This window comes from Chamaea fasciata, unplaced genomic scaffold, assembly GCF_029207755.1.
Source record: "Chamaea fasciata isolate MVZ Bird 193981 ecotype frontalis unplaced genomic scaffold, bChaFas1.0.hap1 SCAF_6, whole genome shotgun sequence".
Lineage (NCBI taxonomy): Eukaryota > Metazoa > Chordata > Aves > Passeriformes > Sylviidae > Chamaea > Chamaea fasciata.
This window is the reverse complement of record NW_027094091.1, coordinates 65,152,376-65,169,601: the sequence shown is the minus strand read 5'-3', so window position 1 is coordinate 65,169,601 and position 17,226 is coordinate 65,152,376. Positions and strand designations below refer to the sequence as shown.

General features: G+C 37.1%; 1 protein-coding gene across 2 annotated transcripts in view; it reads right to left on the bottom strand.

The window, feature by feature from the left end:
- SCLT1 (sodium channel and clathrin linker 1) overlaps positions 1 to 17,226 on the bottom strand; it is a 28,505-nt gene that overhangs the window by 3,734 nt on the left and 7,545 nt on the right. For both annotated transcript variants that reach the window (XM_066186660.1, XM_066186659.1), the window contains exons 8-18: positions 17,091 to 17,156; positions 15,573 to 15,643; positions 13,055 to 13,145; positions 12,793 to 12,884; positions 12,012 to 12,189; positions 10,933 to 11,031; positions 10,371 to 10,442; positions 9,629 to 9,703; positions 9,019 to 9,164; positions 8,543 to 8,735; positions 6,966 to 7,162 (exon numbers count right to left, since the gene is read on the bottom strand). In XM_066186660.1, the coding sequence (XP_066042757.1) occupies positions 6,966 to 7,162; positions 8,543 to 8,735; positions 9,019 to 9,164; positions 9,629 to 9,703; positions 10,371 to 10,442; positions 10,933 to 11,031; positions 12,012 to 12,189; positions 12,793 to 12,884; positions 13,055 to 13,145; positions 15,573 to 15,643; positions 17,091 to 17,156 (1,280 nt within the window). The remainder of the gene's footprint in view (positions 1 to 6,965; positions 7,163 to 8,542; positions 8,736 to 9,018; positions 9,165 to 9,628; positions 9,704 to 10,370; positions 10,443 to 10,932; positions 11,032 to 12,011; positions 12,190 to 12,792; positions 12,885 to 13,054; positions 13,146 to 15,572; positions 15,644 to 17,090; positions 17,157 to 17,226) is intronic.

The following is a 17,226-nucleotide window of genomic DNA, read 5'->3' as shown; positions in this document are numbered from 1 at the left end:
CTGTTTATTGAATCTTATTTTGGAGGCACGCTATCTAGTATGCAATAAATACACACTGCATTTTGCACAGTGAGTTCAATATTGAGATTAACATTCTAATTAGTGTTCCATAACCAGACCTCAGCGTGGGCGTTTTTAAAGGTGCTTTGAAGTACCTAAAAATAAATCATTCTCTACTTGTGAGACAGACAACAGTGTGACACTTTGTGAGGAAAAGGAAAACACCACCTACTTCAAAGCAGTCTTTTTACTTTCATACTGAATGAGTTTTAGTGATCCTCAATTTACACAGTATTGAAGACAAAAAACATCTGGGTTATGACAGACAATCTCTGAGCTAAGGCCTGAAGGAAACAGTTCTTGCCTCCTGTCATCACAAGAAGAGGGACGACTGAAGACACAACTCCAGTAATTTTATGCCAGGAAAAGATGCAAACCTAAGTGAGCTGCTCTAACCTCTGACCAGTCTCTACCACCCCACCTTAAATGCTCTACCTGTTGCTGAAACTGCATGCACTGCAAGGGAAGGTAAAGCCTTTATTCTTTTTGAGGGAATAGAGGTAAGGTACGAGATGATTTTACCTCAGATCTTTATCTGAAACTCTGCTAGTTCAATGATGACACTTAGTTCTCAACAATACTTTTATAAACTTTTAAACTTAGTACTATAAAAGTTTGAAAACTGATATATGGCACTTGAAATACAAGGCTGCAATACATCTGTAACATCAGGTCACCAGTACATCTGGTGAGGAGTTTCCACCCACCTGTTCTCAACCCACCTTCTTAACCTCTTTCACCAGTCCCAGGTAGATAGCACAGAAACAGTTCAACAACGCTGAACTTTCATAGAGATCAAAGTACATAGGCAGGTATTTCAATGATGTCAAACAGTTAAAAGCACATATGGATTATACCTATTATCACACGTGAACACTTTTAAAGTAAATTAAAGATGGATTAAGACTGCAGGATCAAGACAGCATGTTAGTATGTAACACTATTTTTGTAAATTATCTTCTGTAATTAGTATTAAGCATCAAATGAGGCATTTTCAACATAGGAGACCAATTTTTAGGTGCCCTAAAAATTCTCAGTTACTGAAAGGAGCCTGTCTCCTGTGCTGAGGTGTGGAATTAGCATGCTTAGCAGCACAGACCATAAACAGAGTTTACAGGCTCATACACAGCTGTGATCAAGGAATTATTTTTATAATGAGATCACACCGAACACATATTTAAAAGGAAACAGTTTAACCTTGTAAGCGTAAGGAAATGTGATGGCTATTGAGCCAGACTGTTGATTCATTCTGAGTGTTAACCCTCCCCCAAACACAACTTATGAGAGATCTCAGTATTAGAAGTGAGCAATAAGCCCAACTGCTGGATAATTACATCAGCCCCCACTGCACATTGTCTTTGCTAAGTGAGTAGGAAACAAAAGGTGAGCTGCTAGCATTTCAGCAGACGGGTGATAAATCCACCAGCTGCAGCAAGTGCTTTCTGCAAAGCTCTCATGACAAATACAGCATGTGCCAGCTGGGTTTTTTTTTTTGGTTGAATTATACTATAATATGCTTCAGTTACTCTTAGTAATTATGAATTTTGTCTACTGCCAGTACCTGCAGCTGTCTCTCATCCTGTTAATTTTTTTTTCTTTAATGAACATCTTAAAATAAGCAGCTATGGCTGCCAAACATTACACGAGTACAGCCAAGAATAATATTTCAGGAAAAGAGGCGACTTCATCTCAAGATGCCATGCAATTTACTCCATGTACTGTACAGGATGGATGCAGGAGAAAGGAAGAAAGCATTCGTGGCCAGCACTTCATATTTTGCCACCAGAAAAGGTCATTCCTCAGAGGCAGATCCTTTTCAATCACAGAAAAGATAAAAACTAGAATTCCAAACCCCACACATGCCTACTGATGAGTCAGGGACTCTAACTATGACAAAGAAATGTGTCAGAGGCAAAAACTGGAACAAAGACACCCAAAATAGCTGCAATCAGATGGCTTAAGCTAAGCAAAGTCTTTAAATATAAAACCAATATAGCAAGGATTCCCTTCTGTTAAGTACTGACAATTATAATGCAAGTGACTATTAAGGAAATGAAGCCATTCTGTATAGTTACTCAAATAAATGGGTTTATGCTACAAGTGTTTTTTATTTTCCCCCCCAGAAAGTTTTATCTTGCTACTAGACAATAATGGCAGATGAACAGGCTTATTCATTTATTAGCTTGTTCACACAGTGTATTGTTACTGCATTTTGTTACTTTTGTAATTAAAGAGTTCAGATTTTAAAGCTCCTCAACTGCAATGTTTCATGGAAGCAAACTTACTCTATCGTTTGGGCCAATGCTTATAAATTGTTTCACCTTTTGTAGAAGAACAGACCTGTGTGTACCCATTTCTACCCCTATTCAAGCTGAACTGTACCTAAACTGAGCAATCATCCATGTGTCTGACAGGCCAAAGCAATATCCATGGCAAAGCTGAGAGAACTGTCAATTTCCTGTCAGGTTTTCAAGTTAGAGGATCAACCTTTTCTCCCTGTCTGCAGTTGTCCAGGTCTAGTCCACTGAAGGGCATTCTGTGATGATTCAGTCATTTGATTCAATATAAAACTTTGTTTATCCATGTAAATCTTATTCTGTTCCCTGCTCCAACCAGAATCATGTTCCACAGAAATAAGCTCTTGGTGTTGGCCCCTGGAGCAGAGTCTGGCAAGGATTTATCTGCTTACCTGCAAAATTCTCTGTTTACCCCAACTCATCAGTCTCAGGATAAGGACATAAAAATCTACAAAAAATACTGCCATGCCAATGAGATGGGATTAACCATCTTGTGTATTCCTGCATTTATCTACAGACCTGTAAAGGTGGGCTTAAAAAAACAAATGAATCATCTGCCCTTATTTTTAAAACTTGCATACAGTCTGTCACTTCATTTTATTTGAGCAGATGCTGGCAGATTGAGTTTTCCTGGTTTTGTCTGAATTCTGCTGACAGAATTGCCTCTCCCAACCCCTCCCATTCTACCCTCTGTTCTGTTGGTACTGAAGTTTATTTCCTTCCAATTTACAAATTTCCTAAACATTCCTTTGGTAGTGCTGATTGCACTTTCCACGTGCTGTCATTTGTTCTTCCCAGCTGAAGTCTGAAGAACTCCAGAGCTTTACACTGATACTGTAAGGTAACAAGGGCAGTCTCTTCCCCCAGATGTGGCCAGAAGAACCATTCTACTGCATTATAGTGCTTCAGGCTTTTAAAGAGCCTTTAAAAACTTGTGCATCCTTTCCTCCCTTCTTTCAAAAGTAAATTCCTTCAAATGAAGACAAGAAAAGTAAAAAGCTGGAAGCACTTGATGTTGATTTTTTTACCATGGCTGTCAAAGGCAGATCACCTTAAATTTTTGGGAGATTCAAACTGAGAGCCTGAAACTTTACAAATTGGAATCTCTACAGCCTGTAGATGAGCAACAACAGCAACATGGATTGCTTCTAGTTCTTTTACCAAGTTTTACAGCCATTTGTGGAGAAATGACACTGGAGATCCAAATAGTTTTTTCTACATTAAATCTGATTTGGTTATTTAGATTACTTGGACAACATTCCACATTTGCAGGAGGAGGGGGAAAAAATCAATTAGTAACACAAGTATCAGTTAAACTAATGAACACAAAATACTTAAATTATTCACCATGACTTAAAAAGCTCTTTTTGTCTTATGAAAGAAATTATATTTTGAAGTAAGTTTGACAGTTTTACAAAATTTCTATACTTCTGTTTTCCAATAGAATATAAAGAATATGAAAGATGAGGGGGTTTATACAGTGATCACTCACTTCATACTGTTTTACTACTATTTTATAATTGTAAACATTTGCTGTCTAAGTTCACTTCGGTACATATCATTAGAACTCAAAGTACATTTAAAATGGATGCAATCGGGGTGAGAGCAGTTTGGGTTCTGACTCTGCCAGAGCAGACACTGTGGGAATAAAGGGAATAAAGCTGGCAGTGAGTTGTTAGCCATGCTGCCAAGAGCAAAGTTTGTATTTGGAGTGATTGGCCCGTGTCACAAGGAGCACTGCCCTCCTTAGTTACCTTCAGGGTTGACTGGCACAAGGTCACTGAAGCAAAACTGGCTCCTTGCCCTTCTGCAAGGTGAAGACGAGGTCTGTTACCCATATTTCTCTTTTAAGATGCATGCAGCATCTTAAGATGCTCAGAGGGAAGAAAGCTTTTCTTAGAAATGAAGACTGCAATAGATTTGTATGAAGAAAATGGTGTAATTTAGTCTACAAGTATTCAGCACTGGTTCTGAATTTCAAGTTCAGTTACATGTTTAACTTGAATGAGATCCAAAGGGCCAGAAAAGCACAGAATAATTTTTCAGTGAAGCCTGGAAGTATCAGTTTACTTATCAACACTTCTATCTACAGGTTTTTCCCTGATCTATGAGATTCCTATGTTATTTACATTACGTGCTCTACAATTTACTTTTACTTCTTAAATTTTTTTTTCAGATCAAAAACCCCCTGACATTCACTGATGTTGCTTCATGCCTTAGAATTATTTAGTGCTTCTTTTGTGCATATGGATTACACCTCACCAACAAAACACTGCAGACTTAGAACATGACAAATGAGCAGCATAGAATGTGGAAAAGTTAGCAGCTGCTGCTGGGAAGTTTAATAAAGAAGCCAAAATGTTTCAGACACCTTCCCATGGAAAATGAAAGCAATGAGGACAGAACTGGAAAACCATCATGACTTTCAGGCAAAGGAATGGAAAACACCTACACTAACAAATGGGACACTGAGTCAGTGTTTACAGGAGCTGCAGTAACAGCAAGCTCCTGGTGAAATGCAATCTAAAATGCATCCCCCTACACATGGACAGGACTTGGTTAGGAAGTTTATCACTTCCTAAAAAACCACTCAGCTATAAAACACATTAGCATGCTGCAAGAGTAATGATTCTTGTTAAAGCTGTATTTTTGTTAAAAAATTTAATTCAGCTACACGTCACCAACACATCCTCTTCATTTGCTCATGTATTTACATGGATCCTGCTTTCTCTTGGACCCCACTTGGTGAGCACATTTCCTGCATTAGCCTCAAGAGACCTTCCAAACAGAGTGCTTAATTAACAATAGAGTAATTAATCTATTACCAGTATCAGTCTGTTATTTTGTCTCCTTAGTAAAATTTCCCTGATAAATGCATGTGCTGCAAAATTATTCTGCTCTTTAAATAATCAGCAACTTGATTTTAGTTCCCAACACAATCAGAAGGGATTTGCTGCTCAGTACTTGCACTCAAAATGTTATTGTGATAAAGGAAATATGATAATTATTCATTTATAGCATAAGCAAGGACCTTTGTGAATAACTACTACAATGTAAATTCTGGAGCTAATTTTCACAGCAACTGCATTCTGCACTACATTGCTGGGTGTCTGGCAATGCATATAAGGTGAAAAATAAGCTGGCTTTAAAATTTCCAGATAATATTGATAAGGTTCAGTTAGACTACTTGTCACCATGATATCAGAGCATCACTGCACAGATTTAATACCAAATTCCTGCTGCCAGTCTAAATGACAACCTTCCTGTTTCTACTGCCAGCTTCCTTGCCAGGTAGAGTAAATGCCTGATAAAGACTTCTATTTCTAGCTTATACAGCATGAAAAAGCAGAACACACAAAACCAATACCATAAAGTAACTGACTTAGCTTTTAGACTTGCACCAAAATATCTACTGAAGTCACATAAATAGGGACATTTTCAAAATTTACTACCCATTTTTCATCCAGGTTCACAAAGCAGACTTCCTTGTATTTTCTGTGTCAGCATTTTGCTGCAGATAAATAAGGTCTAAATCTTTTGGTCTGCTGTAACAACATTTTAACACTGAACAGTAAAGGTTTTAGAGGGAAAACAGCTGTTTCACAGACAAGTTTAATTATTTTGGAAGTCTGCAATTTTGGCCTTTTAATTGGAACTTGCTGAACCACATCCAGGATCTAGAGGTGAACCTCGATGTTCAACTGTGAAGTTTTTGCATTTTAACTTACAAAAAATAAACTACAGGTTTTAGAGCTAAAATTTACCTTAGCATGAACGATTGCAAAATAATTTTCTTCTCCAGTTACTGCATTTACAAAAGAAGCTAAAAAAGTATCAATAAGAGCCAGCTAATTACACACAGAGAAGCTACACCACTAAAACAGTCAGTAAATCAGCACAGCTCCCAGTGCCTCACACACATGCTCATAACCTATGTCTCCTGAAAGACTTTTGCCTTTTTTAAAGAACTGGTTAAAAAAAATCTTTGCCTGAGCCTAGAAATGAAATAAAGCATAGAAGAAACTTGCAAAAATGAAAATATTCTTATATTCTGTACTGCAAAATACAAGTATCAGCCTAGAAATATGGATGAATTAAGAGAAAAATTAAGTTTATACCATATTTTTCCGTAGGAGAATCCCACAACCCATTTTTATCTTCATTGATAACAGCAACTGCTCAGAAGAGAACATTAGATGCACATTCCAAGAGATTTTTGTCCAGTTTATTTTAGAAGTCTGGAGACTCACTCCACGACTCATGTTATGGCTTTTCTGAAGAGGTACAGAAGTTCTCATAATCCAAAGTTAAAATTGTCTAAATTGAGTGTGCTGTGTCTTGAAAGAGAAAATCCAAAGTTATATATTCCATCTACTCTCTGTCATTACAAAACCTCACAAGTTACCAACAAGATAATGAAACAATGGGAAGTTTCACTTCGGTGCGAACTTCACAGAGAGCATCACAGGTTCTGTTTAGATCATTCTTGGTTTTGCTGCAAGCACATCTTTGAGTCTGGATGGTTTGCTCCTCCTGGTTTTTCACCATACCATACACCCAAGAGGATGTGAAACACACTTTGCAGAAGGGGAACAAAACTGCACTTACTTCAGCTTACTGATCCTGGCCTCTGTAGTGTCAGTGAGGTTTTTCGTTTCTTCTTTCCACCTGTTTGTTGCTTTTTGCTGAGCTACCAAGAGACGTCTGAGCTCAGCAGTGGACTTGTGACTGGTGTCCTCCATCTCCCTGAGCCGAGCCTCATACCCATGTTCTTTCACTGCATGCTCATGCTCCATTGTGCTTATCTAAAAAAAACCCCACAAATCCAGTACAATCAAATCTCTCACTCTTTACCTTCTTTTTTTAAAATTATTTTTGTTTTACAATGCCAGAGTTAAATTTATAAACATTTGTTGAAATCGTGTAATGCACAATAATTAAACTTCTAATTATATACTCAGAGATCTCTGTTCCCAAAGCCAATTTAAGCAAATAGGACAACTGACAATAAAGGATAATGAGCTGTGTATGCTTATTTTTGTAAGTAATCTTTATTCTTCTCCCTGGTGTTTCCTCCACAGAAACAAGTTCCTTCTTTTTCATCTAGCTAAATGTGTTAGGAGTTTCTTAACTGCATCTGCAGTCCTTTGTACATCAGAGGGAAATGAAATCAAGCAGTGAATCTTATCTGTGACTTTAATGGAAGCCTGTCTGATTAAAAATGAGACAGACAAAGATTTAGTATATGCTTTCTATGCTTCATATCCACTACCTCTCTGTTACAAGATTCTGACCCTTTGTTTAAGCAAAGAGTTCTGGAGTTGGACAAGAGTCTCTGTTCAATCTGACAGCTTTCTGTATCTTGTAGTGCAAAGTGGAAGCCAGATTTGAGCTGGTCCCCATTCACACCTTGTAAAACTGCTTACTGAGGTGGTCTTTCATTGCTCCAGAGCCTTAGATCCCTTTTTTTTTTTTTTTTTTTTTTTTTGTATCTTTACACTGCAGAGGGCAAAGTACCAGCTTTATATGTTCAGAAAGCACATCAAGGATGAAAGCTGTTCCTCCCTCCAGAAGCCACAGGTGCCATGAATCTGCTGAGGTTACTACTGATTCCTTATCCCACCTGCAGCCTGCTCAGGGGCATTCAATGGAACATGTTCAGAAAGAACAAAGCAGCTTTCAGTTAATAATCTTGTTTGCAGCTAAGCATAGAGAAGAGTTTCCTCTGTCCAGAAAACAAAAGCCAACGCTCATCAGTCACACTATTAAATTATTTATTAGTTACACACTGCCCTGACAACACGGTGGACACACAAGTAGAGGAACACTCTGGGCAGAAAGTCAGACAAAGATTTCTGACACATTAGAGACAATAAATAAATGAAGATTGGATATTGCAATATTATTTAATCTACTTCATCTTATTTAAAGCAAAGAACATTTGGGGTCTTCTTAGCAAGGAGAATTTAACACACATTAAAATACAATTTAATTAGCAAAGATTGTGTTACCCCATGGACTCTGAGGACACACAATGCAACAATAAAATTACTTTTAAGCAGCAAACAGGAAGTATCACTGAAACTCAATCTTAGTTTAAACATTTAATTTTTTTTTCTTAGAACTGCTGCCTTACTAAGAAAATATTAGTCTTATATTACAAAAAAAACCCAAAAAACCCATACCTTTATTTTAGCTTTTTGTTGAGCCTCTACTGCCAGTTTTCTCAAACTCTCCATTTCATTTTGCAATTGTTCATTCTCCTGCTGAAGTTTTAGTCTTTGTTCGCTGACAAAGGCACTCTTTTCTCTTTCTGAATCCAGAGTGCTTTGCAATTTACAGATAACTTCCTGGCAACGAGATTTCTCTTCCTCAGAGCTAAAAGAGAAGGAAAGTCTGGCTGCAGGTGAAGGACTGTACAACTCCTGAAGCAAGAACAGAGGCTACAGACTGGGACTATGCACAAATCAGCAAAGAACTTTATCATGATGACAGAACTGATAAAATCAATCTTAGTTTCACAATTATGATATTTTGATACCATGCCTGCTGCTGAATAAAAAGATTTGACAAAGCCCTAACACACACTGAACAGTTTAAATAGTCTGAAGTAATTTCCACTGCTTTCTCTTCTTCTGTAAACATCTGGAGCATCACTTACTTAATTTCCAGCTGTTTCAGTTTATTTTGTGTCATCTGCAGACTCCGCTGAAGGTCGTCTTTGGCAGCTTCTGCAAGTAAATACTTCTGATGCAGCTGCTCCAGCTTTCTACTGTCAGATTCATGCTCTCTGTGTTCCCTGTAAATCTGAAGAGTGAACTTACATGGGAGTTTACTCCTCACTGCATCCTATTCTCCCATGATTTAAAATAAAGTGAATTTCTAACATTGTTGCTGCCACTTGAAAATCAGAAAAGTTTCCTAAAATTTGATCAGACATTTATTTTTTTTTCTGTCTATTGATCTTAACTGGAATATGTACCAGCATTCATTTGGATTATGTAAAACATCTCTCTTTTGCTTTTTACACTTTTCAGAGAACTTTCTTTTTCAGTTTGGTGTTGCAGCTTTAAAAGATCTCCTGGATTTAAAAAAAAAGCATGCAAACAAGCTTAAAGTAAATGAATGAAAATTTACATTTAAGAAAATCTACTCAAAAAATAAAATAAGAAATTAAGGCAGAAATACATGAAAAATGGGGAAAATCTATGTATTTTTCCTTCTGTAAAGAGATCTTAAATGTGATTTAAAACCACATACAATTGCCTTACCTTTTCAAGTTCTTCTTCCACTGCTCTCTTTTCTCTAATGGCTCGTTCAATTTGATTCTGTTTCTCTCCACATTCCTTTTTATAAAAGCCATTTTTAAGTAAGATTTAATAAATCAAAATAAAAAAATCAAGAAGTGCTGAAGCCAAACCCTGCCCAGGGTAAACACAGTTCTTGCTGCTGCCATGGATGCATTTGATTTTATTTACCTGCTCATTATTTTCTCTATAGGATCATTCAATACACAGATCAAGACACATAAAATGAAACCTTTTAAAAATAAATTTAATGCTTACATAGGTGCATCAGCACAGAATTCTTTTGGTCACCTGCATAATTTATTACAAGTTCCTGGTTCATTCAGAAATACGATGTCTGTGATCCACAGACTTTCTCCTCGGATACTTTATCAGCTTTCCTTTCTACACACACAACTCCAGGTAGGCATGGAAGGCTGAGTTTAGGGTCTCTCTGAAAGAAACAGGGACACTTCAGAAGTGCCATCACATGGGGAATATTTTCTAGAGCACAGATGCCACTGTCACTATGCCTGTGAACTCATCTCTGGAGACATGCAGGATGTAATGTGCTATACAGTAACAGAGGACTGTCCCACACAATTACTCATTAATCACACGTTGGTTGACCTCAAACACTAAATTCTAGTGGAAGTATTTGATCAGCAAAACCTAAAAGTCTCAAATTCTTTGCTACTGAAAATATTTTTACCCATCAACTCCATACCATCTGAAGAGCTGAAACTTCTTCTGTCAGCCGAGAAAGCTGCATGTTACATTGCTTCTTTGCAGTGTCTACCTGTGACCAAAGCAGAACTACAAAATTACAAACTATTCTTCCATCTTGCTTTTTCACACACCCACACATTTATATATGTAGTCTATAGCTGGTGCATGAAAACACTTGTGACTGTAATAACTGACAACCCTTATTATGACATAAATGTTAGAAGAATGATTATTATCAATCCATCCTGCTTTAACTGAGGGTGTTTAGGAGAAAAAAAGCACAAATGAAGACACCACAAGTGTCATTCCCATCTTCACAGTGCAGCCTTCTCCATGCCAGTGTCTGCAGAGACACCAACAGTTTTGATTCTTGTTTAGAGCACATGTCTAGACAATAACTTCTGGAGAGGATGGATGGTGCTATCAGCGTGCTGCCTTGCCACTTATATTATCCAAACTCTGGTGAGAAAACTGCTCGTGCTGACCATGCACCAGCAGTAGCTTCTCACTCTGAGGAAAACACAAAAATCTTCCCATTCTTTCTAAACGTTGTCACTTACTTCCTTCCTAATTCTTGCAGCAGTATTTTCTGCAAGTTGAGACATTTCTTCCTGCAGTTTTTTGATCTCTTCTTCCTTTTGTTTCTCCTCAAAGAGTGCCTAGGAGAAAGATAACAAAATGAAGTTTGACTGATATTTCAGTGGGATACTAAGAGCATCAAGAGAAAAATAACCACACTGCTCAAAGAGCACCTTCTTTTCCTTTCTACTTTGGAGTAGCTGACACTGAGACTCAGTAACACTGACACTGAAAACATGTTGTACTAAATGCACATTTCTTGTAAATCAGAACCACACAGAGAGTTAGTGTCAGTAAATGCCTTTTTCTATTGGGACTTGGAAATTTTTGGCTGAGCATGGAATTATACAGAAGGCGGCACTGGAACCCAGAGCAAAATTTCCACCTCAATCTGCTACAGAGCAGGGAGGAAACAATTTAAAACACAAAGTGCCAACAGATACGTATATTAATGTGCATTTTTATTCTGCTCATTAATAAAACATTTTTTATTTTTTTCTTCTGTTCATTAAATTTTCTTCCCAATTTGAAAAATTCAGGACGTTTAAGACAGAGCAGTGAATTAAGAATTGCCTGCTTTGTTCTGGCTCCTTGAGTCGTGTTTTCGTATCAATATTTTTGGCATAAACCTTATTCTGTGATAGTTTAATCCCAGATTGTATATAAAAGTTTCTTTTAAGGCCTCTCCACATGTCTAGATTTCTTTGCTGATGGCTCTGCACTTCCCTTGTTTCCTATGTCTTGTTTTTAACAGTTATAAATTCGTAACAGAACCCTCCTTTTTTTTTCTGACAACAGTATTTGGTAAGAAACTCTGAAGTCTAGTCAGAAACTTTGGAAGATTCATGTTTGGGTACAGTGTTATCACTTAGATGACCTTTATCCAGGCACTCAACATTTGCTTTGAAGTTTCCACTGTATGACAAGTCTGAGTGATGTATGGTCACATTCCAGTTTGCTCTCTATCATGACTAATTTTAGCACAACAGACACGGAAGAAGCTAGCTTGTGTATCCTAAATATCCTAATTTCTAGGAAATACCTTCATCCAGTGACTTACCTGACTTTTTAAAAGGTTAGCTTCTTCCAAGAGCTGTATGCAATCTTGGACTTTTGCAACAGCTTCATACTTCTCACTTTCTAGATTGGCAGACTTGGCCTGAAGCTCACTGATCTGTTCCTCCAGGGCTACTTTTTCTGTTCTCAGCCGTTCAGCATCTTGAACAGTCACACACAATCTACAAGACAGTAGAAATGTAACAATGTGATGGGTAATTAGGACACTGATCCATTCAAACGGAGCTATTAGTAAGTATCTATTAATAAATTGCCCAAATTGCATTGTTTTCTGCTTGGTTTTGGACAGAGTATTTTGAGTTTGATGATCAATCAAGTCTTAGAAAGAAATAGAATTACAGGAGTTAACTCAGATATCTAATCTCAGAAGATCCTTAGAAGAATCCCAGGGATATCCTGGGATTCATCACTGAGAATGTTCTATATTAAACCAGCCCCAGAAGAAATAAAAGTTTTCCTCCGTGGAGGAAACAGAATAATTGGATGTGGGCAATGAAGTTGCAGCTACAGTTTTAGAGAAAGAAAACCGCCGGTAATTTCACAACAGCTGAGGAATTCTTATTGTTTAACTGTGATTGTCAGTATTGGCAGGCATGAGAAAGGACAAGAGAGCCTCAGAGGGATCATCAGAAACATCCCTTTGTTACTTTTCCTAACATGCTGGCCATAAAGCATAGAAAGCCAGACAACCCCTCTCTTTTTGTAGAGCCAGGGTATGATTTTTGCATGTATCCTGTTAGTAAAACACAGTGAGCTCCCTTTACCTCATTTCTAACTGTTTTATGCTAGACTGCATTTGCTGCAAGCGTTTGTCAGATGCTGTTTCTCTCTCCTGGGCAGATATCCTGTCTTCTTCCTGGAAAGAATGAAAGCATTATCCAGACGTGATCTGAGCTTCCCTGAACAAAACAAAGATACACTCACATAAAACAAGCCAGGTAACAACTTGCAGTTAATTTAACATCAGCATTCAGAAAATGACTGTCCATTCAGTTGCAACAGAAATGATTCCTTTCTCTAGAATACCTTTCTCTCCAGTTGGCTATGAAGCTTCTCCTTCAATGCCAGCATTTCTTCAAGCTTAGCATTTGCTACCTGCCCATCTATTTTGGCTTGCCTGTATATAAAAAGAACCAGTTATTACAGGGGGGGAAAAAAGGCTCAATTAAAAACTGTCACAATAGCTGTGAAGAGCAGAAAAAATTCCACAATACTGTTCTTACAGGGCAGAAGGGGTTTCACCCTTCTTCTTCTCACTTTGTGGCACACAGAGAGAGGAACACCAAATTCCAAAAGTCCTGTGGAAATTACCTCACAGATTATGAGGAAGGTATATGCACTGATTAAAGGGGGAGGACTAGGCAAACAAAAACTCCAAGTGATTCAATAAATTAGGTATAATTAACCTCAGATATATAATAGAGAAGTCTTTTGCAGAATCAGATTTCACTTTTTAAAGCAAAAGGACTAGAAATTTAAACAATCATTATACGCTTCTAAAGAATTTAGCTGATGTGCTTTGTAATCTGAATAGTTTTTGTGGGGTGAAGGATAGGAGGGAAAAAAAAAGGACTGGTTAGTGACTCATGTTAATGAATAGTGGCTCTTCATCCTCAGTAGAAAAGTCTGTTGAAAAAAGCAACCCTCCCACTGCTCCGACTTGGGAAAAGAAAGACACAGGGAGCCTTCACCTGGGGTGTAACCCAATTATTCAAGCTGCATATTAGGCTAAATTTAAAAACCAATGACTGACTCTATCACAAAGTTAAAAGAGAGTAAACATGTAGGAGATTAGCTCATGCAAACTGCAGCACCAATAGTCATGAAAGAAGCTGGAAAATATTTCATACTTCTAACAATCAATTTCTAGCAAATATTTCTTCTTGAAATACTGAATTAAGGGCATAAAAGTCAAGCACACTGTACCTACATGAAAATCTTAAGCAAAATATAAATAATCCAAGCAATTTTACAGCAAATTCTTTATTTCAGCCCAATCAATTGGAATAGTTAATTTGGTTACAATTTCTTTCAGAAGCAAAAACTACAATAAAGACATTATTCCTAAAGACACAGTCTTCAATGTGGGTCCAAAAATTTGACATTAGTCCATCTCAAAAATTGCATCTTTCTCCCACACGAAGTACTTTAAATTCAGGAGGACATTAAATTGCCTCCTGCAAAATATTTTAGAAATGTTGTAAAACAAAATAAAAACTCAAAAACAGAAGGGAGAAATAAGAAAAACATAAAAAGGTCATTAAAAAAATCAGAACACCTTAAGTATTAAAAATGCATTTTAACAAACAAGTTCAGATTCAGATCAAATTCAGAGGTCGGCATTTTGCAGGCAACAAATTGATTCTAAAGATAGAGCTTTTATTCTTTACTGTGCAATGTATCTTTAACCTAATCCTGGCAAGTTATCTCTATTTAAGAGCTTTAAGATTCTGAAATGCAGATCCAGGCCCTAGCTATGCCAAGTTTCTCAATTTGTGTGTTTTATCCAGGCCATACAAACCTAATTTAAACCTCAATTCTCTAACGCACAAGTGGTTTTTTCTTAAATCTACTTTTGCATTTCTGACTCAGTACTCTATTACCATAAATCATGTAAAACTATTAAAACATCCCAAAGGATTAGAATTGTCTGCACCATATGCTATATAATCCATGCAGACTGCATCTTCATGTTACAGAAGAAACTGGTGAAAATATTTCAGGCTTCTTGGAGAAACACTGCAGCACTTTTTAGGGCTAGACAGGGCTGCTGCCGTTAGCTTTGGGAGTAAAACACTGTTTTTAGGGCCGCAAGGACTTTGGGCTGATCTGAGAGGAAGGTGAGCATAATCAGGGTCTGTAATTAGAGATGGATAATGACTGAATCTCTTGTTTTACTCTCAGTTCATAAATCCACTGCTGAATGAAATAAAATTTTAATTTGACATCAACCATCACTAGTTATAAGAGAGAACAGACACAGTAAACTGGCATTGAATAGACTTCAGCTGTAAACACAAATAATCATGGAATTGTGTCACACATATTATTTCTCCTTTTCCTTGATATACTTCAGGAATGTAATCTACACTTCTTTTACCTTTAACTTCCACAGAACCTACAGTTTAGAGCTCTTTATTGATAAGGGGTGAAAGCAAATTTTATTAAAAACGTTAAAACTTGGAAGCTTCCTTGAACATTCAAATTTCAGAACTGTAATGAGAAACCATGTAACTGGCTTTTGAGCAAACTGTATTCTAATGAAAGCCTATCTTCAGAATCAATTGTGATGTGATACGGACAATTTTTCTTCTTTTCAGTCAAAGGTCAAATGTTGACTATTTCAGGGAAAAGCTGAACCAAACAACAATAACTGGAAATATGTTACCGTAACACTAATGATGTCTAACAAACTTCAGACACACTGAAACCACTGTAACTATGAGGATGAAATTAGCCTGCAGTACAAACAAAGCCCATGACACAGGTTTGGAAAAGCTATAGAAAAGATAATAATTGTTTTTTTAATGTGCCTGGTTTATACCTCAGTTGTCTTCGTAGCTTCTCTAGTTCCACATCTTGTTCTGTGACAGTTTTCAGAAACTGTTGATTGGTCTGTAAAATAAAAAGGTATTTGTGACACGTTCATTATAGTATTGAAGATGTTATACATGTTACACATGCCTTACACCGAGATACTAAAGATGACGACAATGGTGGGCAGCATTCAAAATGCACAATATTCTCCTTTTCTCCCTTCTCTCCTATTAATCGCTAATGTTCTTCTTGCTCTTTTGACTGTTGCTAAGGATTGTTTTCAGGCACTTCCTGCGTCTAAAATATCTATTCTGAGTGCTAACAGTTCATTTCAAGACCATCAAGGAATACCCAAAGTAAAAACCCCATCTTGCCCACAATGATTATTTTGGTTTCATTAATACCAACAAAATGTCAGATGAAATGAACTTAGATAATCAACGAGATCTTTCTGCAAATTTCTGCAGTTTACTTCCCTACTAGTTTTTACTACCCTAAATATTTCAACATCAGCAGTGAACAACTCTGGCCTTAATACTGTATTTCATTTCCAGAGCATGCATACATATGCTGAACAATTCCAACCTGAGCACATCTAGGAAAAACAGCTGTTTTACTACAATAAAAAAATGTGACTAATTTACATGTCTCCTCACTTCCTATTTTTCAGTTTGTTTGTTCAAAAAAGGGCTTGATGCTTTATCCCATGACATCTTTATGCCTTTGCTAACAGATGGTGCCAAATGTTTTTTGGATAACGCAAACAAATGGATGATCTTTATCTTAAATATTGTCTTAACTCTTTTCTCTGATGTGAGGAAAAAAGATTTCAGTGCTAAAAACGAAAGTAGATTGTGGGAGTAAATTAGGAGTCTTTTTGCACTGCCAGTATTTAAAACAAACACTCAAAAAATCATACAGGAATCAAAACCAAAAGCTGCTCAGTCAAAAACTTCACACCTTCTTTCACCTCAGTTTTTCAACAAAAAACTACCTGACAGTTTCTACTAAAACTGTTTGTCAATTTTGGGAGGCCTAGGCTAAAACTTAAACTAAGAAGTCTCACAGTCTAAGGATAATGCACTAGAAGGTTGTTAGAGCTCAGAAAAATGTGCATAAAAGTGACAAAGACATTGAAAACACCACTACAAAAGAGGATTGGATAAAAATTTGCCACAGCTAGCATATGTAAGAGGGCATAATTGAAAAAAATGTTTCTCTTGTGAAGACATTTCTGAGTGTGTGAAGTACACTAGCCGCACATTGTAATTCTGAGTGCAAGCTTACCCCTGAGTGTAAAAGAAAGATCTCACATAAAATTAAAAGCTGATCTCTCAACCACCTTGACTTGATGACCTGATGGCTCAGGAATAAAGCCGTCACTGCTTCCTGGCTGCTGGAGAAGTTTGCAAACTTGAGTGACACCAGGTACGTGTGAAGGACTTTTTGCTTTGGTTTTGTACTTTGAGGGTCTGGTAGGAAAATGAATAAATTACTAATTCACTCTTCAGAAGGTTTTACTTACCAACTCTATTTTCTCCTTGGCCACGTGCAGTTGGCGAGTCAGCTGCTGAAAGCTGGTCAGCTGATCCTAAAAAGAGAATTCAGAGTTGCTTATGATCAGTATAGTCAGAATGACTGAATAATTAAAAAGCTTCATA